Source organism: Crotalus tigris, unplaced genomic scaffold, assembly GCF_016545835.1.
Source record: "Crotalus tigris isolate CLP2741 ecotype Arizona unplaced genomic scaffold, ASM1654583v1 scf7180000018301.7375997, whole genome shotgun sequence".
NCBI classification, from domain to species: domain Eukaryota; kingdom Metazoa; phylum Chordata; class Lepidosauria; order Squamata; family Viperidae; genus Crotalus; species Crotalus tigris.
This window is the reverse complement of record NW_024096931.1, coordinates 2,311,859-2,336,419: the sequence shown is the minus strand read 5'-3', so window position 1 is coordinate 2,336,419 and position 24,561 is coordinate 2,311,859. Positions and strand designations below refer to the sequence as shown.

Genomic DNA, 24,561 nt, shown 5'->3' with positions numbered 1-24,561 from the left:
GCAGCCGGACTTTCTTGTTTTTCTCTGAAGATATTTCGCTTCTCCTCCAAGAAGCTTCTTCAGTTCTGGTGGAATTCCCCACCATCCAGTCAGAACTGAAGAAGCTTCTTGGATGAGAAGTGAAGTGTCTTCAAGGCAAAACAAGGAAGTCCGGCTCCTTGTGAAAAAAAGCACCTCTGGGTTCGCTTTGCAACCTGGATCGCTCCAGTCCAGGGGTAGGCCACCTTGGCTCTTTTACGACTGGTGGACTCCAACTCCCAGAATTCCTGAGCCAGCATGGGGGAACTCTGGCCCCTTCATGACTCGTGGACTTCAACTCCCAGAATTCCTGAGCCAGCCTGGCTCAGCTTGGAAACCTCTCCCTTTCCCCTCAGCATGGCTGGCTCAGGAATTCTGGGAGTTGAAGTCCACGAGTCATACAAGGGCCAAGGTTGCCTACCCTGCTCCAGTCCCTGCAACGTCCTCAGGGCGGAGCCTCCTTCAAGCGCCTCCGCGCCCTCTGCCGGCCGAGGCCGGGACCGCAAGCTGAGCTGGGCTTTCCCTGCAAGCTCCACCCACTGGCGGGGGGGGCGGACCTTGGACGGGGAGGGCAGGGCGGCGCAGCAGTAGCAGCAGCCGCGGGGAGCGACCTTCGTCTCGGCGGAGGGAGTCGTTGCTGCTGCTCTTGGCGACCCGGGAACCCCTCGACCAGGACTCGGTGAGCTGTCCGGGCTCCCTGCTCCGGGGGACGTCCCGTCGGGGGGCAGCTGCAGAGGAAAGAGCGCGGGGAGGGGAGAGGAAAGGGGCGCGCTCCTTTGCTCGGAAGCTCAGGCGGCGGGAGGCGGCGGCGGCTCGTCCAGGCAAACATGCGGGAGCGGAGCAAGGCAACGGAGGGGAGGGGGCTAAAGTTTGCAAAAGGGAAAGAAAAGGGCGGGGGACGAGAAGAGGAGCCCCCCCCCCAGTTCCCTTTCTGGGAAGGGGGGGGGGGGCTGGCCTGGCCCGGCTTCCTCTCCGCGCCCCCCCCAAGAGAAGAGGGGGAAACGGGGGGGGCAGCCTTGGGGCGGCCACCCCCGCCTGGCTCTCGGGGGTCCCTCCCCTTGGGGGAGCGCCGGGATGCTTTGCAAGACGGAGCGCCCGCTAGAAAAGTGGGGCGCCCCGAGGTTTATTCCTTTGCGGGGGTCCGTCCTTCTCCCCGACTCCGACAGCCCCTTTTCTCCAGTCGTCTGCCCACCACAGCCCTGCGAGGTAGGCTGCCAAGTGAGCCCCCAAAAGGGGATCCCGTGGGACACTGCAACCGTCGTAAATAGGAGTCAGTTGCCAAGGGTCTGCATTTTCCCAAATGCGGACCCTTGGCAGTTGACTCGTATTTACGACGGTTGCAGTGGCCCGGGGTCATGTGATCCCTTTTTGTGACTAACTTAACAACTGCGGCAGCGATTCACTTAACAACTGCGGCAAGAAAGCTCCTAAAATGGGGGCCAACCTCACTTAACAAATGTTTCACTTAGCAATATAAATTTGGGGCTCAGTTGTGGTCCTAAGGCAAGGACTAACTGTATTATTCTTATGAGTTGTCATTCTTATGGTTTAAGGCAGCAGATGTAAATATGGGCAAAGAATGGATGTCTTGGATTAAAACCACCTGTGAAGTGGGCAGGGGGGGTGTTGGGGGGGTGTACCGGATTTACTTACAAAACCCCGGGGGAGGGGGAGGTTCGTTTTGCGACCAGAGCCCCCTGTTTGCCCAGCAGTTGGCCAAGTGGGCTGAGCTTTATTTATGACAGATTTCTGTTCAACCTTAGCCACTTTAAGACTTGTAAGACTTCAACTCCCAGAATTCCCTAGCCAGCATAGCTGGGAGTTGAAATCCACAGCATAGCTGTGCTGGGGAATTCTGGGAGTTGAAGTCCACAGGTCTTAAAGTTGCCAAGGTTGGACAGATCTGATTTACGGGCTTCTTCCTTAAGCACCTCTTCTCTTCCTCTCCTGGAGGGGCTCCAAGCAGCCTTGCAGACCCAGGCCCCCTTTGACAAAGGGTGTGTGTGTGTGTGTGTGTGTGTGTGTGTGTGCGCGCGCACAAAACTCCAGCTCTTTTTCTAAGGCAACTTAAAAACCTGGGAAGGGGGAGGCAAGTTGGCTTTTCAAGTTGGCAGACAAATTGCTTTTTGATTCCCCCCCCCCGTCTTGTCCGACTGTCTGGCCTGGCTCCATGCCTATGGGGTGGCGGGGGGGGGGGAGGTGTTGTTTCTGGATTGCAGCTGACAGACGGAGGGGGTGGAGTTGCAATGGCTGTTTGGAGGAATAAGGCAAGATCTTGGCTTGGCTTCTCAGTGGGAGGAAAAGGAAAAGGGGCCTGCCTTGCCTTTCCTCACCAACTTTATGGTTTGGGGCTGAAGTCATTTCGGGGGCTCTTCTAAGAGCTAAAACTTTTAAGTTTTTCCTGCCTGAAACGGGACAGCTTGGGAGGGTCCATCTGCTGCCTTTCTGTTGTGCGGTGGGGGGGGTTAGGGGGGTAGGAGACCTGCTGAAAAAGATCAACCTGCCTTTGGCGGCCTTTACAATCTACAGGTAGTCCTCGATTTACGACAACAATCGAGCCCAACATTTCTGTTGTTAAGTGTGATGTGAGTTTGGCCCCATTTTATGAACTTTCTTGCCAGAGTTGTTAAGAGAATCACTGAAGCTGCTAAGTTACTAAGCCGGTTGTTAAAGTGACTCTGGCTTTCCCCATTGACTCTGATGGTCAGAAGGTCACAGAGGGGATCACGTGACCCCAGGACGCGGCAACCGTCATAAATATGAGTCAGTTGCCAAACATCCTAATTTTGGTCACGTGGCCACAGGGATGCTGCAACGGCCATAAGTGTGAAAAACAGTCATAAGTCACTTCAATCCTGTTGTAACTTTGAACGGTCACTAAATGAACTGTTGTAAGTCAGGGACTAGCTGTATTGCATTGTAGTGTTTTCCAAGCAACCTCAAATATCCCCCCCCCCCACAGGGCTGTCTGATGCTTTGGATGTGATGACAAAAAATATTTAATTGCTAAATTTATTTGCCGCCTTATCTCGCTGTACATGCGGAACATCTGCACCAGAGACAAATTCCTTATGTGTATAATCACACTTGGCCAATAAACCTATTCCATTCCATTCTATCCCTAACCCACTCCTGTCCCTTTCCACATCAATATGATAATCAAAAACCTGTTGGGGGGGGGAGTGGGAGGTGAAATCTGCCATCAGTCTAGCATCCACTTCCAGTGGGGGCTTTGGAGCCGTGAAAGCAGACGTGGAGCCCTGCTTGCTACTCTTTAAAGCAGCCGTGTCTTTCCCAGCAGGAAAAGCGGTAGCTGCTTTAAGCAGCTGCAGATGGGCTAAGCACGTTGGCTGGGTGATTTTGCCCTATGCCACACAGCCTTGGGACCTTGGTGGCTTCCCCAGTTCCTGCAACAACTTTAGGTCCGGTAGTAACTTAAGTCAACTTTGCCAGGAGCCTGCAGTGTCGACCAATATGCTCACATGCAGACTGGAGGAAGGTATGAGAGGCAGAAGAAAGAGCTTGCTAGAGATTTTTCAAATTGGCCTTGGAGTGATTTTTTTTTTTAAAAAAACTGCTCTTAATTATAAGGGTAATTCTTTCTTTCTCTGCAAGGATTTAAGGACAGTTAGCGGAGGTGTTTTTTGTTTTTAAACTCCTTTTGAGTTTATTGTCAATTAAGCAAAGGAGGCTAAGATGATATGTACTGTCATATAGCACATATAGGTAAAGTTCTTGGCTTATGATCACAAGGGGGACCAGAATTTCTGTCACTTAAGCAAGGAGGTAACTAAGTGGATCGTGCCCCATTTTACAACCTTTTACCACTGTCATGAAGTATATCATTGTAGTTGTTAATTTCCCCACTGATTTTGCTTGTCAGGATCCGGGAGGACGCTGCAACCATTGTAAACCCATGTTGGTTGCCAGCCGAAATTTTAATTATGGAGGAGATGCTGTGGAATTACCGTGATGGTTGTAAGGGTGAGGACCACCAATCACTTTTTCAATGCCATTGTAACTCTGGCCACTAAATGAATGGTTGTAAGCCGAGGATTACCTGTAGGGAGAATATACACTAGACCAGGGCTTTTCAACCAGTGGTATGGGTACCACTTGTGGTACATTGGCACCTGGCAGGTGGTACGCGACCATCCTAGAAAAGTGGTAGCGGGGGAGGGGAATGAGAGTGCCGCCGGGCGGGCAGGCAGGTGTCTTGCTCAGCTGTGCCTTGGGGGCACTTTTTTCAGTACCATTGTAACTTCAAACAGTCACTAAGCGAACTGTTGTAAGTCGAGGACTACCTGTACTTTATCACTTTTTTCCTTTTGGGGAGGGGGGTCATCAAGTTTTTGAACCTTGCTAGGCAACTGGTGGTACTTGGATATTGCCATATCCTAAAAGTGGTACAATGGGTGAAAAAGTTGAAAAGCCCTACACTAGACCTGTCAAGATGTATAGCTGATCTTAGACTTAGACTATACTGCAGTATGCTGGCTAGGGAATTCTGGGAGTTGAAGTCCATGCATCTTAAAGTTGACAAGGTTGAGAAACACTGGAATACCACCACATATTACATTTTACAAGGTATGTAATATTGTGCAGGATATTGCACATCAGGTATCAAGCTGTGGCTTGTTGAATGAAGCAAGAAAATCTGGTTGTAGTTAGTTCTCTTTCTCGTAACAGTTTTTGTATTGCAGGATCCAGTCTGGGTCAGTCACTCAGAGTAAACCGACTGAAGAGTAAAACCCCTGATCCTGGTGATCAACCCAGATTGGAACTTGCAACATTATCCTGGGATACATAGATTTTGCCTTCATGTGTGAGTTTTTGTATTCTTATTACTGTTATAAGTAAATCATTTGCTCCAGCTTTCAGCACATAACTTTCAAAATTAACATTTAAAAACAAATATCCATAAGCTTCAGGTCAAATCCTTTATGCAGGTCAGCAAAGCAGACTAAATAAAACTGACTAAATAAAACCTGCAAAGTGGAGCTACAAAATAGAACAGGCAAATTAAAATAAGGCATACAAGATTAATATATGTCTGTATGTCGGTATATAGATAGATAGATAGATAGATAGATAGAGAGAGAGAGAGAGAGAGAGAGAGAGAGATACACACACACACACACACACACACAATCATATTTGCAGGGCTTTGCAATCATTAATATAAAAACCATTTGCAGCCAAGCAATAGTGATAGGCAGTAACATCAGATTGACAGCACTGAGAGTTTGCTCAAAAGAAGCTGTTTTAAGAAAGTTTGCTTTAAGAGATTGAATCTTTTGAGGGGTGTCTAATGCAGGTGGTGGTTGACACAGAGAAGGCCCAGTCACCAGTTGGAAATAGGAGTGTTCAGGTTCTGTCTCCTCCTGGCTGAACTTAGAATTATAAAATACGTGAGGTGCAATGGATCTTAGAGATCATCTAGTCCAGGGGTAGGCAACCTTGGCTCTTTTATGACTCGTGGACTTCAACTCCCAGAATTCCTGAGCCAGCATAGCTGGCTCAGGAATTCTGGGAGCTGAAGTCCATGAGTCATAAAAGAGCCAAGGTTGCCTACCCCTGGACTAGTCCAACCCACTGCTCTGTGCTGGAAACCTTCCTGGGGAGGGGGCCAACCAACCCCTGTTTGATATTCTCCAGAAAACACTCATCAGTGGTATTCCTGACTCATTGTTCAGCGCTTTAAAGCTCCTTTTTCCCTTTTTTGTTTGATTGTTAGACTTTGCTTTTAACAAGAGGATCAAGATGTATTTGACATGAGCTGAGTATCATTAAATATGTCTTAATTGTCAGGGGGGGAAATCCCAGGACAGCTTCTTTGATTCGTGGCTGATGAATCACTGATAAGCATATTCCCCCGGAAAGGCAGGGAGCAGTGCCAAGCTTGTTTTGATGGAGAGAGGACCAAAATTAAGATGTTGAGGGGTGTGTTGGAGTTCTGGGAATTGCCTCTCCTTGCAAGCAGAAAGCAAATCTCTCAGGACAGCTCTGCCTTTCTGGGCAGTGATGGAAGAAACCATGACTGGGAACCGACAGAATCAGTTCTTTCACTGTCCCCTCTCTGGTGGTCTGCAGTTGCCCAGTCTGTCCAAGGTTAGATTGTCCAGCCCTGGCCTGCCAAAACCAACAGTTGGGAAATGAATGGGAAATCAAAAAGAGGGATTGTGAGGTTAAGAAACACAAATCTGGAACCTTCTCCTGCTTGGTGTGACCTGCATGGTGACTTTTCCTTCTTTCTTGAACTGCCCCAAAATTGAAATTGAAGGAGGGCGATGAGAAGATCAGAGAGTATTCAGTTAGGACAGTGGTTCTCAACCTTTTTAATGCCGCGACCCCCAATTGGTCGTAAGTCGAGGACTACTCAACTGGTGCAGCACCGTTTGCAGAATGGGACTTTTGGCGGGCTCAGCAGGGCAGAGACAGCCTGGACAATTCCTATTGGCTTTGGAAAGCCAATAGAATTAGACTCTATTCAAGAGAGTCTATTCTATTGGCTTTCAAAAGCCAGTAGAATAAAAGGGAGTAGCACAGCTAAGGAAAAGGGGAATAAAATGGCGGACTGCGTTGTTTGGCGACCCCCGTGAAATGGTCGTTTGACCCCAAATGGGGTCCCAACCCACAGGTTGAGAACCACTGAGTTAGGACCAGAGAGGTCTTCATAACAACCCTGCAAGGCAGGCCAGGTTGAGGAAGAATGGCTGTGCTCGTATTATGTCCGTCCAGCCTTAAGGGTGGTGCTGAGCATCACCTGGGAAAGAGAACAGATAGGCAGCTTTCTGCCCCAGAGCATGCTCCTGGTTCTCCTCTCCCCTCTAGGCCATGCTGCCCCATGCTTCCAGGCGGCATTCAGCGACACAAAGGGCACGGTTACCTCACCCCAGCATGGAAGAAGGATGTAGCGTTGCTGATTAGGCTCATACTATCTTATTTTTCTTCCCCCAAAACTGAGGCAACTTAGAAAGCTGCCCCTCTGTTTAATTTTCATAACATAGTATCCTAGAGAGGGAGGGACCTCAGAGGTCTTCTAGCCCAACCCCTGGCTTAAGGCAAGAGACATCACCCACCATCCCAGTCAACTGGTTGTCTAGTCTATGTTTGAAAACTTCTTTGCTTGACAAACTTCACAGTTGAGGGCTTTATGAACTGGTCCACCACATTTCTAATTCAGTACTTCAGTTACTCTATCAATACTTATCTAATCTGTATTTATCATCTATATATCTGTTCCCCATGCTGGCTGGGGAATTCTGGGAGTTGAAGTCCACACATCTTAAAAGTAGCCAATGTTGAGAAACAGAGATTTATATAGTGGTTTTCCCACATTGGCAACTTTAAGATGTTGGATTCAACTGATGTAAACTATGTCTAATCTATATCATTCATATCTGTGTCTATATCTAATCTATAACTATCATCTCTCTCTGTGTGTGTATACATACATACATACATATTTGTTTTTGCATGTAGATCTTTGGTTATTCGGGTTTTCTCCCGCATAAAATTGGAAATGTCTTGGCGATGTTTCGACGAAGTCCCATTCGTCATCTTCAGGCTGGTGTTTTCGGCTTCGTGCTTCCTAGAAGATTGCTCCTCAAAGCGCGAAGCCGAAAACACCAGCCTGAAGATGACGAATGGGACTTTGTCAAAACGTTGCCAAGACACTTCCAATTATATCTATATTTCTCTCTCTTTTCTCTGTGTTGTAGATATTAAAGTGCTAAACTTGAGCAAAAAGCAAAACCACAATTTCTTGAGCAAGCTATTGATTGCCCATCATACTGAGCCACAAACCAGGATTTATAAACCGCATATCACCCTCACCCCAAACTGCAAATCACTAGTACTACTAGTGTAAACTTTGCCATTCAGATTCACTCCAACGTTCTTTTGTTTTTTGCTCCTAGAGAAAAGAGAAAAAAATGGAAAGCAAACAAATATTGAAATGAGAAGACGGCTTTTTCAGACTGTGGTTTAATAAGCCATGATTATGCCATGACTTTAACTGATGGCTGAAGCAGTTGTAATAGCCTTGTTTTCTCCTCTTTTCCGGAGAGAGGTTGATGCCAGCATTTAAAGGCTGCTATTTCAGTTCATCAGATAAATAAAGTGGGTGGAGGAATCATTTAACAACGGAATTGTATCCCTTCCATGTAATTGATCTCTCCTGCAGTTCTGGTGCTGCCAGATTCTTATTTATTTAAATAAAACTCTTGAACTTCATGGAAAGATCAACATTTTTGTTCAGAGGTGCCCATGTTTGTCCTGACTCAGACTTTGGATTTTTTTCTTTTTAGTAGAGATCTTGAGCAGCGTCAGCAAGCAGAATAACCTGCTTAAAATAATTTTATGGTTTTGTTTAGTGGGTTGTCATTATTTCTCAAAATATAACTAAAACACTTAGGGTTTTATGGGTTCACCCAATTTAAATTGCTTGTTTATTTAAATAGCTATTGCTTTTCTTCCTGGCCTTTCCCAACAATTATAAACCTGCACAATTAAGGAGGCAGAATCTAATTGCTCTCCTTTTATTTTTTTTAAACGTGCAATTAAGCTTCTAGCTCTTATGGTTAGGCATTATGCTGGAAAATCTCTCGGGGACACAAGAAAACGCTGGGTGAAAATTCTTGAAATTAAAGGGAAAAAATGATCTATTTCTTTAATGTGTTTTTCTGTGCTCATCTGTGTTGGAAAAATCTCTAATATCTGATTACCCCAACTTTATAAAATCTAGAGTTTTGTCGTCAGTTTGAAACACTGCCTGTTTTCTTTGGGGTTTCCAGAAACTACGTTCCTGTGCCAATTCTCTGCAATTTCCTTTTCCAATGCTGAGGGGAGAGATTGCAACATAAATTTGAGCCTGGAAGGAGCGGAAGACAGCAAAACCTCTCAGTATTTCCATGACAAAACTCTGCTCTCGGTTGCGCAGAGGCCATTGGCTTGCCGGAAACCCTGAGGGTGTTTGCAAGGCACACCTGCCTTTCCCAGCCTTGCCGTGGGTTTACCCGTGAGATGATTAAGACCTTGGGGCAGTGAAATAGGGGAGGGCAGTTGGCAGGGCAACTGAACCCCAGTGGAACAGCTTGCCTCCCAGAGTTAAAACACACAATAATAGAGTTGGAAGGGACCTTGGAGATCTTCTAGTCCAGTGGTTCTCAACCTGTGGGTCGGAACCCCATTTGGGGTCGAACGACCATTTCACGGGGGTCGCCAAACAATGCAATCCGCCATTTTTTCCCCCTTTTCCTTAGCTGTGCTACTCCCTTTTATTCTATTGGCTTTGGAAATCCAATAGAATAGACTCTCTTGAATAGAGTCTAATTCTATTGGCTTTCAAAAGCCAATAGGAATTGTCCAGGCTGTCTCTGCCCTGCTGAGCCCGCCAAAAGTCCCATTCTGCAAACGGTGCTGCACCAGTTGAGTAGTCTTCGACTTACGACCGGTGGAGTAGTCCTCGACTTACGACCGGTTGAGGGGTCGTGGCATTAAAAAGGTTGAGAACCACTGTTCTAGTCCAACCCTCTATAGGTTCACCACCCTATGCCCGTGGTGCCGAACCTATGGCACGCGTGCCAAAGGTGGCACGCAGAGCCCTCTCTGTGGGCACACGCGTCGTCGCCCCAGTCCTAGGCCTTCAGCTGGGTTTTATAAAACCTTTTCGCTTTAGGCCTCTGCTGCTGTGTGCAAAAAAAAAAAAAAAGGTTCAATCAATTACAACTTCTCACTGGAAAAAAAAAAGATCTCGCAAAGTTGGAATTGATTGATTGAACTTTTTAGTCTCACCCAGTCTGCCAATACCACCAAAGCCATGCCCTCCCAAAGGGCCACGCCCACCCAATTGGCCATGCGCATCCAACTGGCCACACCCACCCAATGGGCCACGTCCACCCAGCACCGACGATACATAAGTGGGTTTTGGATTGCAGTTTGGGCACTCGGTCTCTAAAAGGTTCGCCATCACTGTCCTATACCGTTTGAGACAAATTGTTGTCTCTTCTTAAGAGCCTCCAGTGATGGAGCACCCACAAGTTCTGAAGGCAAGCCGTTCCATGGGTTTGATTGCTCTCACCATTAGGAAATTTCTCCTTAATTCTAGGTTGCTTCTCTCCTTGGTTAGCTTCCACCCGTTGCTTCTTTCCTGCCTTCTGGTGCTTTGAAAAATAAGTTGACAACCCCCTCCCTTCTTTGTGGCAGCCCCTCAAACCCTGGAACACTGCTCTCATGTCATCCCTGGTTCTTCTTTTCATTAAACTAGATATACCCAATTCCTGCAAGCCTGCTTGATGTGTTTCAGCCTCCGATCCCCTAATCCTCTTTGTTGCTCTTCTCTGCACTCTTTCTAGAGTTTCAACAAGTGATGGGTGCTCCATCACTTGAGGTTTTCAAGAAGAGACTGGACAACCATTTGTCTGGGATTGTGTAAGGACTCGTGCCTTGAGCACCTCCGAGGACCTTCCAGAGCTATGATTCTATGATTCATCCTGGCTTAAAAGGTGTCGATATAATCTTGGATCGGAGAGAAGCTGCTTAAAATAGGGTGGGTGCATATATCATTTTAGACCTATGTAATCTCTTCAACAAATTTTGCTTGTTTTTTTTTTTAAATAAACACATTAAAAGAAAGGCCAAGTATCCTGTTTTAATAGGCTGCCTTTTTTTTTTCCAGGCATAGCCTCTGCTACAGACCCAGTAGTGTATATGTTTGTTTCCTGGCACGCCTCTTCCTCTTGTGGCGTGATATGACAACCTGGTTTTCTCACCACAAGGTTTATAAGAGCGGAAGGGGTAGATTTGCCTACCAGCCAGGCTGCTTCCAGAATTAGAGGGCTGGAATCTACCCAGGCTGGCTCTTCTGTTCAAAGGAGTTCTCTGTATGGTCCTGCTAGCAGTACGTAGTAGCAAAGCGAGACTGATCTCCCTGCAAGTAGAAAGCTAGCCCAGCAGGGAGAAGCAGCTTTGTTTACTTGCAAGCGCTGTAACCGTATAATGTGTCTACGTGTGATGTACACATTGCATAAAACACACATTATGCCGTTTGCCCAAATCCTTGGGTGGGAATGACAGCTTAGCTTCCTTCCACAGATTGGGGGTTGTAACTTGACAGAACAGAGGGCTACAGTTAATACACATCTCCTGACTCGTTTTCTGCCCGTCCGCCCATAATGGTGGAAGGGAAGTAGTTTTCTCCTGTGGAAAAGTCTGACTGATCCCCTGCATCGGGGTTTCTGAACCTGGGCAATTTTTCAGATGTGCAGACTTCCCCAGCCAACATGGCTGGCTGGGAATTTCTGGGAATCGAATTCTACCCATCTTAAAATTGCCGAGGTTGAAAAACGTTCTCTGGATAGAGCAGTGGTTCTCAACCTGTGGGTCGGGACCCCATTTGGGGTCGAACGACCATTTCACGGGGGTCGCCAAACAACGCAGTCCGCCATTTTCCCCCCCTTTTCCTTAGCTGTGCTACTCCCTTTTATTCTTGAATAGAATCTAATTCTATTGGCTTTCAAAAGCCAATAGGAATTGTCCAGGCTGTCTCTGCCCTGCTGAGCCCGCCAAAAGTCCCATTCTGCAAACGGTGCTGCACCAGTGGAGTAGTCCTCGACTTACGACCGGTTGAGTAGTCCTTGATTTACGACCGGTTGGGGGTTGCGGCATTAAAAAGGTTGAGAACCACTGGGGTAGAGCAAAAGACTCCAGTACAGGGTTTGCCTTAAATACTATTTTTTCACTCTTGAAAACAGAATGGAAAATTTTCACAAGCCCCCCCCCCCATTTCTTTCTTCTTTGGACTTACTGAGATGCCATGGAAAACATTGCGTCAATAATGGGTTTCTGTGTACATAATGGGAAGAATGGAGAGGGCGGAACACTGTTGTGTGGATTTGACATTTTCTGATTGTCTTGATTCATGTTCAGTTTTAAACAGGTTTTTTTTTCCCCCTGTTGGTTTTTGAAAGAATGGCTTGCGTAACGTTGTAATCTATGGTTAGTTAAACCAGGGCTCTCCAAACTTGGCGACTTTAAAACTTGTGGACTTCAACTCCCAGAATTCTCTAGCCAGCATGGGGGCCTTACTTTTCTCAGTAAGGTCCCCATGGATTTCATTTTGTAATTTAAAAAACTACTAAACAATGACATGGCTGGCTGAGGAATTCTGGGAGTTGAAGTCCACAAGTCTGAAAGTTGCCAAGTTTGGAGATCCCTGGGCTAAACCATCAACATTGCTGGCTGGGGAATTCTGGGAACTGAAGTTCACTCATCTTAAAAGAGGCCCAGATTGAGAAATCTTGACTTTGCCTCTCCCCCCCCCAAATGGTTTATGCCCTCCCTAAAACTCTTGGGGTACAGTACTCCCACCCCCTTGGTTTTCAGGAATGCCATGTGTCCAGAAACATCCCTGAAACCAAGACAATGTTGGTTACTGTCTGGCTTTGCACCAGATTGTTTCATTTTTACTTTTAATTTTAGTGCAAAATACCCCCTCGGCTCCCACCGACACAGGAGTTGCCTGTTGCTTACTCTGGATGATGTTCACATCACTGGTTTGACTCAAGTGTAATCAAAAAGGGCATTTTCTGTGACTAGGACAGTGAGATAAAATGCACCAGTAAGAATTTACTGATAGTTTTAGATACAATTTCTTTGTTGCAATTTTGGATGTTATTATATTTATTGTAATTCTAGTGTTTACAGTTTTACTTTTTAATATTATACTGTAATTTAATATAGCCTGTCTCTTGGACCTCATTTATAGATGTTAGATTGTTTTACATCTTAATTCCGTCTTAAACTTTATTTTGCTTATTATCTGAACTGGTCTATGACCATAACTTGATGTAAGGACCCTCCCCACTTTGCATCTTAAAAAGACAGAACTCTTGGAATAGTTCTTCCAACAGGCATCCTTTATTAAGAGAACATGGTTGCAGGCGTTCTAGACAGGACATGGGGCCCAAGCCCTACGGTTCAAGGTTTTAAGGGGTCCCCAGCAGCCCCACCCCACCCCACCATCTTTCCAACGACAATCCCAGGCGTTACATTTCCACCCCCTTTTTCCTCACTGCCGGAAGGGAGACTTCAGAGGGGAGCAGATGAAAGCTGATGGCCCCATTGTTATGATTAGTCCTTTTGGTGGTATCCACATTCAGTCCCTTTTGAAGTTCTGTCATCCTATGACAGAATCCAGAGAGGGCAGAAATGGGGTTTTCCATAGTCGATAACTAGAGATGAAATATAATTGGATTCTGCCACTTGAATTGAATTGATTTAACCTGGGTGCAAATTGTGCCTCTTGAGGCGAAAGCTTATTTTGTTTTCCATTACATTTTTGGATGGTGAGGCCTTCATTTAACCAGTGAAAATTTGATTTTGTCCTTCAGAGAAAGATGGGTTCCTTCAAGAGAAGCAGGTTGTGTTGGGGTCCCCAGGAGTGGGGCTCCGTGAATTTTGCAGAGGAATTTTGCTAGGGAGCCCACAAAAAAGTACGATTTTCTTGGAAGCAACTCTGATGTCTTTCCTGCCTTCAGCAGCTGAAGGGTCTCCTGCCTTTGTGTGACCAAAGGCTCCATATCTGGCCTGTCCCTTTTTAAAACTGCTGAGAAAATGAATGTACAGCTCTTTCTGGTGTTCTCATCTGGGGCAGAATCCTGCTTGGGGCCAACAAGAGAGCAAAGTGTCATGGGATGGATTCAGGTGGCCTAAAGCGCTGTCTTCTTTCTTTTCAGCTTCCCATTGGCTGTCTCCAAGATGTCTTCAGAGTCAACTTCAGCCCACAAACGGTCCCCATCTCCGAGGGCACTCCATCTGCCAGAAGGGCGCCGGACCAGAGAACGTTCTCCTTCCCCCATGAGAGGGTATCTCATCCCACGCCCCCTTCCCACTCGGAGGAATCGCACGTTTTCAGCGTGAGTAGGGAGGCGAGGAGGGGAGGTCATGGGTGGGGAGGATGAGGTATCTAGGGAGTCCTTGCCCATCGGGAAATAGTATACTTCGTCAGAAGTATAATTTGGGGTTCCAACTCGGGACAGGGCTGTGCAAGAATAAATAAAAATGAGATCCAGACAGCTGTGAGGAAAGAAGAAGTATTTGTTCCTAAAAGCAAACGGTTTGCCTTTAGGGGCAGCTGCAGAGAAGTGGGGTGCAGCAGCAGACTTTTATAGGGGGAGCTTGTGCAGGGTGTGGAAGTGTCTTACTACATGCTGATTCTAGGGTGACACCTGAGGGGTGTGTGTGTGTGTGTGTATGTGTGTGTGAACATGCAGCTCCTCTGGGAAACCTAATTTAATTAACTCTATTTGTGTTTGCAGCCCTTCTCTTTTGATATGTGGATTAGGTCTGGGTAACTTATTTGGGGGGGGGAGGTTGAGGAAGTTTGGGTAAGAGCTTTCTCCCCCCCCATTTGCTGTTTTTACTTGATTGATTTAGTTTCAGCTGGACTATCAATTATCTAGTGGAGACGCTGATTCTCAGACCGCGGTGGATTCTGTTAATGTTTTAAGGGCAGATGGAAACAGTATGAAATATATTTTGATATAAAACTTCTCACAGGTTTCAGTGGGCACCGTATTTTCCTAACAACTGAAGTGCTCCTTGGATGCTCTTCCGCTGAAGGGCTCTGCAGATATGACTTGCATTTAGGAGGGCACCTTAAGAATGATGAGTTTATGGCCCTTGGTTTGAAATTAAAAGGTTGTTTTTTCATATTAAACTGTACACCATCTAGAACAGGGCTTTTCAACCTTTTCACCCACTGTACCACTTTTAGGATATGGCAATATCCGAGTACCACCAGTCGCCTAGCAAGGTGTCAAAAACTTGACCCTCCCCAAAGGAAAAAAAGTGATGAAGTACAGATAGTCCTCGACTTACAACAGTATGTTTAGTGACGGTTCAAAGTTACAGTGGCACTGAAAAAAGTGACTTATGACATTTTTTCACAATCACAACCGTTGCAGAATTCCCACTGCTATGTGATCAAAATTTAGATGATTGGCAATTGATTCGTATTTATGACGGTCACAGCATCCTGATCAACTTTTTGTGATGTTCTGACATCCAAAGTCAGTGGGGAAGACTGATTCACTTAACAACTGTGTTACTAACACAGCAACTGCAGTGATTCACATAACTGGCAAGAAAAGTCATAAAATGGACAAAAATTCACTTAACAACTGTCTCATTTAACAACAGAAATTTTGGGCTTAATTGTGATCATAAGTTGAGGACTACCTGTATTATTATGCAATATCTTGACAAAAATAGTGAAAAAAACTCCTGGTTTTTAAAGAGAGACGAATTGTCCTGGATACCGACTGCTTGGAATTTAACATCTTCACAATAAAGATGGATTTTTCATGATATAACAATAGCAAAAAAAACCCCAATCCTTAAGAGATGGAAAAATACTATAATTCCAAATATAAATGATTGATCTGCAGAGATGGGTGATTTTGCCATTTTTGAGAACTTTATATATTTGGTTAATCAAAAAAATGTCACATCTCTCCATTTGGAAAAGATTCGTGAACAAACTTGGTTAAGGCGAAAGGTTAATTTTTCTTTTTAAAGACTTACAGAATCAGGTGAACTTGGAAAACAGTTGTAATTACAGTTTTTGTAGTTTATTTTATGCATATTCTTGTGTAACGTTCCTTTTGTATATGATAAGTTGTCCACTTTTATATTATTTTAGGCATTTAAAAATGAATTAATAAAATCTACTTAGTTTTGGGTGGGAAGGGCCTGCATTTTCAACTTGGGGAGGGGTCCCTCCTGTATCTACCTGATGTCCTTGAGGGTGGGGCATTTAGGATATGACATTGCAGAATGGGTGTGGTTAAAATTGGCGGAGAGTTTGGGGAGACAGTGGGGAATAGATAGGATGGGGTGCCACTAACAGCTGGCTTTGACGCCCACCGAGTTCCATGTTCTTTCTGAAATGTCTTAAACATGGACCATAAATTCTGGTCCACCTAACTCAATGCACTTGAAGAGGAGGAATCAGAAGCTGGAAGGCAACTGCTGGCTGGGGAATTCTGGGAGTTGAAATCCACACATCTTACAGTAGCCAAGGTAGAGAAACCCTGTTGTAACCCCTTTTGCACCGTTTTGGTTGGTCCAAATGAAGGCATCATCTTACGACCAACCTAGTTACGATTCATTTGCTAGTGCTCCGAAAGGGATTTGCACCCACCAGTGACTGTGACATCAGACCAAGTGAGAAGCACACATGACTCAGCCACAGGTGGTTGTGTCACAATTGCATCCAGGCCAGAAGCTCAAAAGTTGTGCAAGGGAGGGAGGTGTGAGCAGGAGGGAAGGAGAAAGACATGGGAGTCAAGCTGTTCCCAGCTTCTCCCACTCCTAGTTGGTAGGAAGGGTGTGCAACCACCCTGGAATCTCCATGGCATCAGAACCACTTCGGTCCAGTAAGTCAAGGTGAGAGACAAGCTCCGAACTGTCAGCCAGGTATAGCCACAAGTCCAAGCAAGAGCTCGTAACTCAAAGTTAGCCCTTAATCAGTGGAAAGCGTGCCTCCAGAAGTTGTGGGTGCTTCATTACTGGAGGTTTATAAGAAGAGTTTGGACAAGCTGCAAGGTTGTTAGTAGGGCAATATTGGAAGAAGGAATCTTTGCCTACCTTGCAAGAATGGTTTTTTAAAGTTTCTTATCTGGCAGAAATGGCAAAGATTTCGGCTTTCTTAAAGGATCAATCGCAAGAGAAGTTTTTTGCGGTATGGGAAAAATGGATAGATTTTATACAACATAAGATGGATATAAAAAAATATTACTTAGTTTTTCAATAACTTATATACAAACTTTAATATTTTATAGATTGTATTATTTTTTTCTCTTCTCTTTCCTTATATTTCTTATTCTTATGTTATCATATTTTATTTTCCCTTTTTTTCTTTTTTTCTTCCTTCTTTCTTTTCTATATATATTTTTCTTTCTTTCTTTTTTCTTTTATCCTTTTTCATTTTAAGTACTTTTTTTCTTAATACTTATGCTTTTCTTTTTTACATATATATTATTGTTAATTATTTTATAAGTTTATATAATGTATTTAGATATATTCATGGTTTATACTTTTTAAATTTTTTTAAAGACTTTTAGAAATTTTAATTAAGCCTATATTCAGCTCTGGGAAGGTTTGGGGGGGGATGGACTAGGAGGGTTGGGGTGGTTGGGTAGGGTTGTTTTTTTTCCTTATTTGTAAAATTTTAAAAATTTTCAATTAAAAAAAAAAAAGAAGAGTTTGGACAGCCAGTTGTCTGGAATGGTAGAGGGTCTCCTGCTTGAGCAAGGGGTTGGACTAGAAGACCTCCAGGGTCCTTCAAATTCTGTTATTCTGTTAATTCTGAATAATGAGCCAACCATTGCCAGCCAGATTCTGATTCTTTCTTTTCAAGCTGCATAGCATTAGGTAGACCAGAATTTGTAGTCCACATGTATGCAACACTTCAGGAAGAACATGGAACTCGGTGGGCGTCAAAGCCAGATGTTAGTGACAAAGGATGGATTGGACAATTGATTCTGGGTTTTTCCCCCCTTTCTCATTTTCTGATTTTAATGCTTGGTCTAGCTATACATTTTCTTTGAGATTTTTTTTTTTAAGGTTGCAATCATGTTTGCAGGCTTTTCTTCACATTTCTGTACATTTATAGAGCTGTCAACTCATGGCCAGGAGCTCTGGGTGATACAGCATTAAAATCCAGTTAAATATCCACAATTTAAAACCCACCGTATCTCTTTACTTCTGGTTTCCATCAAAAAACAGCCCATAGAAACAGTGGGTTCACTTAACAAACATGGTGTTCTGTTAATGACCGCCACAAAAAAGGTTGCAAAATGAGCAACATGACTTACGACTGTACCTACCAGGCCCAGTTACAGCTGTCAGCTGAGGATTACTCTATCTGCCCTCCCGTGAGAATCTCTGAATTGGTTTTGTGATAGAACACACCTTTGCTCTTCTATGTCCTCCATGCAAGCCCCTTATAAAAGTGTGTGTTTCTGCCTTAAAAACCCCAAAACCCCAATCTTTTTTCAGTCTAAACTTATCTGGAACCAGCTTCTCTATCGTTCAGTATGCAAAATCTGACTTCTGCAGCCCATTTTTAGAATTCTTCCTCCTTCCTTGGCTAAATCCCGCAAAATTCCATGTTGTGCCTCCTGTCTCTCTGTTGATCTTCAGTTTTTCTGAGATCCAGCAGGCCTCATCTACCCATTTTCAAGGCCGAGGATGAGATACTTGACTTTTAAAAACAATTCCCAAGACATTTAGGAAGCCAGCTTTTGCCCTTGTAAAACCCACTGAATGGGGGTGGCTTTTATGTAAAACAAAAGCTAAATTTTGGAGAGTAGAAGCTTTGAAACTGGTAGGAAGACAGCTTAGAACAAAACGATGGGGTTAGAACGTCCTTTAAACAAAATACGGTCTCCCCCAAGCTGATTGCTCTTTTTCAGTTTTCTGAACAAGTTTTGTCTTTCTCTGTAGGACGACACGAGCCGCTGAAGGGCCCACCTACAGTGGGGTGTGTAAATGCTTCTGCCGATCCAAGGGCCACGGTTTCATCACCCCTAGCGATGGAGGCCCAGAGATCTTCGTCCATATTTCTGAGTAAGCAAACCTCCTTTGGGAAACAGGGTGCTAGTCCTCTTGCTTTCTCGCTGTGGCATAATTCAAAATGCAGGTAGTCTTCAACTTAGGTAAAGGAGTCCCTGCAGATTTTACTCCACTAATCTGTTATTATTATTATTGTTATTGTTGTTGTTGTTGTTATTATTATTATACTCCACTAATCATTGCCGCCTATAGGGGGCGCTGCTAATCTCCAATATTCAAGGCCGTTGAGCCAGACCTGTCCAGAGACATTTCCTCAGCGTGATGTCACAGATTACAGAACTCTGTTTCCTTCCCACGGAAGGGGTACCTATTTATCTACTCGCGTTTGCATTCTTTTGAACTGCTAAGTGGGCAGGAGCTGGAGCGAGGATGGGAACTCTCCCCGTTTTGTGGCACTCGGGTCTTGAACCGGGGCTGCCAGCTTTCCGTCTTCACCACTGGACCACCATGCTGCCCTTCAACTTAGGACTATTTCTTTAATTACCATTCAGAGTTATGATGATGATTTTAAAAAAGTGACCTACAACTAATCCTCACAATTAACCACCATTGCAGCATCTCGTGGTCACGTGATGGTCATTTGCGACCTCCCCCGGGGGGGGGGCTTCCAACAAGCGAAGTCAGTGGTGGAAGCCATATTCGCTTAACAACCGTGGCCCCAACAGGTTGTAAAATGGGGGGTGACTCGCTTAATGGCCACATCACTTAACGATGGAAGTTATGATCCTAATTGTGGCCGTGTATCAAGGACTATCTGTAGGGAAACTTAGTTGGACAAGAGCAATGATACCAGAGGGATTCGTGGGCTTCAAATGTGTCAGAATCCAATTATATTTCATCTCTAGTTATCAACTATAGAAAACCCCATTTCTGCCTTCTCTGGATTCTGTCATACGATGAAGGGAAGGGGGTGAACAAAAGAGCTTTATGGCCCTCACTTCCTTCGGTACACTTTAAAGGGACTGGATGTGTGTATCACCAAAAGAACTAACCATAACAATGGGGCTATTACCTTTCATGTACTCCTCTCTGAAGTCTCCCTCCAGCCGGCAGAAAGGAAAAGGGGGTGGGAGTGTAATGCCTGAGACTGTTGCTGGAAGAGGGGGGTGTTTGGGTGGGGCTACTGGGGAACCCCTTAAAACCTTGAATGGGAGAGCTTGGATCCCAAGTCCTGTCTAGAACGCCTGCAACCATTTCCTCTTAATAAAGGATGCCTGTTGGAATAACGATTCCAAGAGTTCTGTCTTCTTAAGATGCAAAGTGGGGTGGGTCCTTACATTAGACAGGACTTGGGGTCCAAGCTCTCCCATTCATTTCATTGGTGGGATCTGAGCTGCTGGGAACCATCAGGATTCAGTCTTGAAACCACATTGAAGAGGTCAGTGCAAAAGTCAACCAAGGTAACATTGGGAAGTGGGTTGAAAACAAACCGCCTTCCTCTACATCTCATCACGTGCCCCTAGAAGGAACACAGGGGATAATTTGGGTTGTTTCTCCAGCAAAACAAGAAGAAAAGAGGGAAGAGAAGAAAAAAGAAGCAATCAAAATAATAAGCAGGTTGAGAGCAGATCCTCTGTGGAAAAAAGTGCTGGTGCTTTGTAATTTAGATCAAAAGTAGAAGATAAATAAATCCACGCACACAGAAGGACACGTGGATAGAAATGCATTCCCATTTCCAGTGTTAGAACAACACGCTCAGCCGCTGGAAATCATTCTGGGGGTCGATAAAAGGAAGTTGTTCTCTACAAGGGTCCGAGTCAAGAGCGAATGTGCTGTCAGCAAGACAGTTTTAAAAGAGGTCACGAAATGGATAGGAAGAAGGCTTTGGTGGCTGATCCCGATTAGCTTGCAAGCAGCTTTAAGGGCCAGTCTTTGAGGGCGTGTTTTGCCAAGTGTCAGGGCAGCAATCAAGTGCCTAGCCAATTACTTCTTTTGGCTTCAGAGAAAATAAACCCTCCAGCAAACCAAGGGATTTTGAACTTCATTATTAGCTGAAATAAACCATTGAAAATCGTAACATAAGTATGTTACAATACCCAAATCTCTTACAAGCTGCTAGGAACTCCTTAATAACAAGAGCAGAAATACGCCATGGACGATCAGTTTTCACGGCACCTAATGCTAGGTTCCTTGTAGAAGCTCTCACTAATAACAACAACCAGTGTTGTCCAGTGGGGGACAAGAAGCAACGGGTGGAAACTAACCAAAGAGAGAAACAATCTAGAACTAAGGAGAAACTTCCTGACAGTTAGGACAATTAACCAGTGGAACAACCTGCCTCCAGAAGCGGTGAATGCTCCAACACTGGAGGTTTTTAAGAAGAGACTGGACAGCCATTTGTCCGAAATGGTATAGGGTTTCCTGCCTGAGTGGGGGGTTGGACTAGATGACCTCCAAGGTCCCAACTTTACTATTATTATTATTATTATTAACCCCGCAATTTTTTAAATCAAAACCTGGCACCAGGGTTTCATGGTCCAAGGTCTGATCAGCAGACTTGCAAGATCTGATCCTGACTGGCTGGCTCATGAGTTTGGAATGGGAATCAAAAGTCTGAGGATTTCTCAGTGAGAAAAGCTTTGAAGCTAATGTGAAGATTTCCCCCCCCCCTTCTCTAATGGAGGGGAGGGGAATCCTTTCTCCTTTATTCAGCAAGCAAAAGTGAAAAACAAACAGAGTAGCTCCAGATGAGTCCTAAACGTCTTTACTTTTCATCAAATGAAGGGGAAATCAAAACATCTCACGATGTTCCTTGAATTCTGGGGTTTCTGAATAACCCTGGTTGATCACTTCAAGGCAAAGAATTTGGATGGATGAGGCATAGGCTATTTGGGATCCTCCAGAAGTTTGGATCACAACTTCCACACTTCCTTGTCATTGACTATGTTGGCTGGGCTAGCTGGGAAAACCCCATAACGTCTGTGGACACCAAGTTGCCTCTCCTTGGAACAGTTGGGCTCATGGCCTTAATCCAGCTCCAGTGCTCATTTCATATTTTGGGGTTCAGATTGGACCAGAAGATTGATCTTAGTTTTGTGCTACATTGGGTGGATTGGATGGTGGATGAGACGAAGCTAAACCTAATGGAGGTGTCCCAAAGGTGCTTTTCAAGGGGCAACTGGACTTGTTTTTCCTTGAAGACATTTTGATTCTCATTCAAGAAGCATCTTCAGTTCTCCTTCAGTCAGAACAGAAGAAGCTTCTTGGATGAGAAGTGAAACATCTTTAAGGAAAAACAAAGTCCAATTGCTTCTTCAAAAAAAACAGCTTTGGGACAACCATGACCTGGATGACTGAGAATCTCCATGGACCTGATGGAGGTGGTGGATTGGGAGAGCTGGTTCCCTCCCATTGAAGTAGTTTCAATCTTCTCTCCTTTTCTTACAGTATTGAAGGAGAATATGTCCCGGTAGCTGGTGATGAAGTCACCTACAAGGTGTGCTCCATTCCTCCAAAGAATGAGAAACTTCAAGCTGTAGAGGTCAACATCACTCACCTAGCTCCGGGCACGAAACATGAGACGTGGTCGGGACACGTAGTCAACTCCTAGAGGGAGTTCTAAAGCCATGTTGACGGAAGAGGACTATTGGACCGTGTTCAACAACTTAAGAGTAGCCAAGCCCGATGAGTTTTCTGCAGATTGTGTAATTGAAAACAGGGTTCCAAAGTGGCCAGATTAAACCCCTTTTTTAAAAAATAAAAAAAAATAGCACCATGATTTTCAAAGTAAACAAATTAGTAAGTGGGGAAGTCGCAGTGTTTGGGTTAGCAGGAAACCAGACCTTGAGGTCTTGATTTACAATTTGATTTTTATTTTTATTTTATTTTTTTACTGAGTGGGATACTCAAAGTGTCTTAGAAAGATCTCATCAGAAGAGGAAGAAATCAGAACTGGCCCATCTCCTCAAAAGAGGAGACCCTCTGGGTGGTCTTTTCCTCAATCTGAAACCTCTCCGAATTTGAACCCACTCAGAAGGCTAGGCTGGCTTTGAAGTCCCAACAGATCAGATTGAAGAAGGCAGCAGCCGATTAGTTAAAGAGGTTTTCTTGCTTTTGATGGTAGTATTTAGGGGCAAACAATTTAGGAGAATGTTTCTTTGCTTTATAGCAGACAATTAGCTGATTTTGCTGGTTGTTTTTTGCCTTGCTTTTTGGATGATGGAAGCCAAGGTATTACCTCCAGAGGATTTGTGTCCTATAATATGATGTTCTTCTTCATTGTTTTTAGAGTAGCTAAAAAAGCGACAAAAAGCTGCCTTTTCACATAGAAACCTTCCCTACATGGATTTAGTACATGGTGCTTGGGTTGAATAGTTGTGTGTGTAGTTGCTTTTCTTTTTCTTCCCCCCCCCCCAAAAAAAATATACATATCAGCGTTTTTTGGGCAGTGGCTTGCTTGCATGTACCTTAACCTCACACCCCCAGCCCTGACTCACACTTTGAAATCATTGTCGGCTTCTTCAGCTGACAATCTCTGCTCTGTTGTGTGCACACACAGATTTAAAGGTTTGCAGTTTGTAGTTTGCAGCCAATTTTGTGTTCATCTTTGTCTCAAAGGCTTCTGATCTTTGTCCAGCAAAAAAAAAAAAAATGCCTTGAACAGTATTTAACTTAGAAACTTTTAGGGGTGGTGGTGGAGGAAAATAAGATGTTTGGAATGAATTCCCTTTGGGGGGGGGGCGGAATGGTGTGTAAAAGTATTACAGTCACTGACCAATGACAGATAAAATATGACAAATAAAATACTTGCAGTTTGCAGAAACCTTGTACTGTCCATGCTGTTTCTTGAACAAAACTCATTACGTTTAGTGCCATGTTGCAAAATTATCTCTTCATTTTCTCCTGCCATTTCTCAGTTTGATGGAAAAAAAAAATTCTCTGTCAAATTTGTTTCAGAGGTAAGAGCATTTTGGCCTTTCAGAGCTGGATTGGGCCATGCCTGGATTGATTTAATCAGAGGGTGCCTGGGAGGGGTGTGAGATACAGGTGATTCTTGACATAATAATAATAATAATAATAATAATAATAATAATAATAATAATAATAATAACACCCCAGACTTAACAATTGTCGATAAGAAAGACAAAAAAGTCTGGATAGTGGATGTGGCAGTGCCTGGAGATAGCAGAATAGAAGAGAAAGAACTGGAGAAGATAACAAAATACAAAGACCTACAAATAGAAATAGAAAGACTGTGGCAAAAGCAAGCAAGGGTAGTACCAATAGTCATAGGCTCATTGGGTGCAATCCCAAAACAACTGGAGCGCCACTTGAACACCATTGGCATTGACAAATTCGCTATTAGTCAATTGCAAAAGGCAGCCTTATTAGGAACTACTTCCATCCTGCGACGATATCTGTAATACCATCAAACATCCACATCTGCCTATCCCAGGTCCTGGGTAAGGACTCGATAGGTAGACAAAATGCCAAATCCAGTCTGAACATCTGGCTGACTGTGCGATGATCGATAATAATAATAATAATAATAATATGATGATGATGATGATGTTGTTGTTGTTGTTGTTGGAAGGGACCTCGGAGGTCATCTAGTCCAACCCCCTGCTCAGGCAGGAAACCCTAAACCATTTCAGTCAAATGGCCGTCCAGTCTCTTCTTAAAAACTTCCAGTGTTGCAGCATTCACAGCTTCTGGAGGCCAGCAAAGATGATTAGGGGGCTGGAGGCTGAAACATAGGAAGAAGGTTGCAGGGATTGGGCTTGTCTAGCCCAGTGATGGCGAACCTTTTAGAGACCGAGTGCCCAAACTGCAACCCAAAACCCACTTATGCATTGTCGGGTGCCGGGTGGGTGTAGCCCACTGGGTGGGTGTGGCCCATTGGGTGGGCGTGGCTGCAGTGATAACGGCAGACTGGGTGGGACTAAAAAGTTCAATCAATCC

General features: G+C 44.6%; 1 protein-coding gene across 1 annotated transcript; it reads left to right on the top strand.

Annotated features, from left to right (window-relative positions):
• The first annotated feature begins 566 nt into the window (after window positions 1–566).
• On the top strand, window positions 567–23,422 carry CARHSP1 (calcium regulated heat stable protein 1). Its single transcript, XM_039349750.1, has 4 exons — window positions 567–697; window positions 13,758–13,937; window positions 18,532–18,654; window positions 22,048–23,422. The coding sequence occupies exons 2-4, from the start codon at window positions 13,780–13,782 to the stop codon at window positions 22,208–22,210; spliced, it is 444 nt and encodes a 147-aa protein (XP_039205684.1). The 5' UTR covers window positions 567–697; window positions 13,758–13,779; the 3' UTR covers window positions 22,211–23,422.
• Window positions 23,423–24,561: the final 1,139 nt, after the last annotated feature.

Bases quoted from the DNA above. Each gene is read 5' to 3' on its own strand.
- CARHSP1 (XM_039349750.1), top strand. From the start codon at position 13,780: ATGTCTTCAGAGTCAACTTCAGCCCACAAACGGTCCCCATCTCCGAGG. The intron at 13,938-18,531 runs GTGAGTAGGGAG...CTTTCTCTGTAG, and splicing joins AGGAATCGCACGTTTTCAGC to GACGACACGAGCCGCTGAAG. The intron at 18,655-22,047 runs GTAAGCAAACCT...CTTTTCTTACAG, and splicing joins ATCTTCGTCCATATTTCTGA to TATTGAAGGAGAATATGTCC.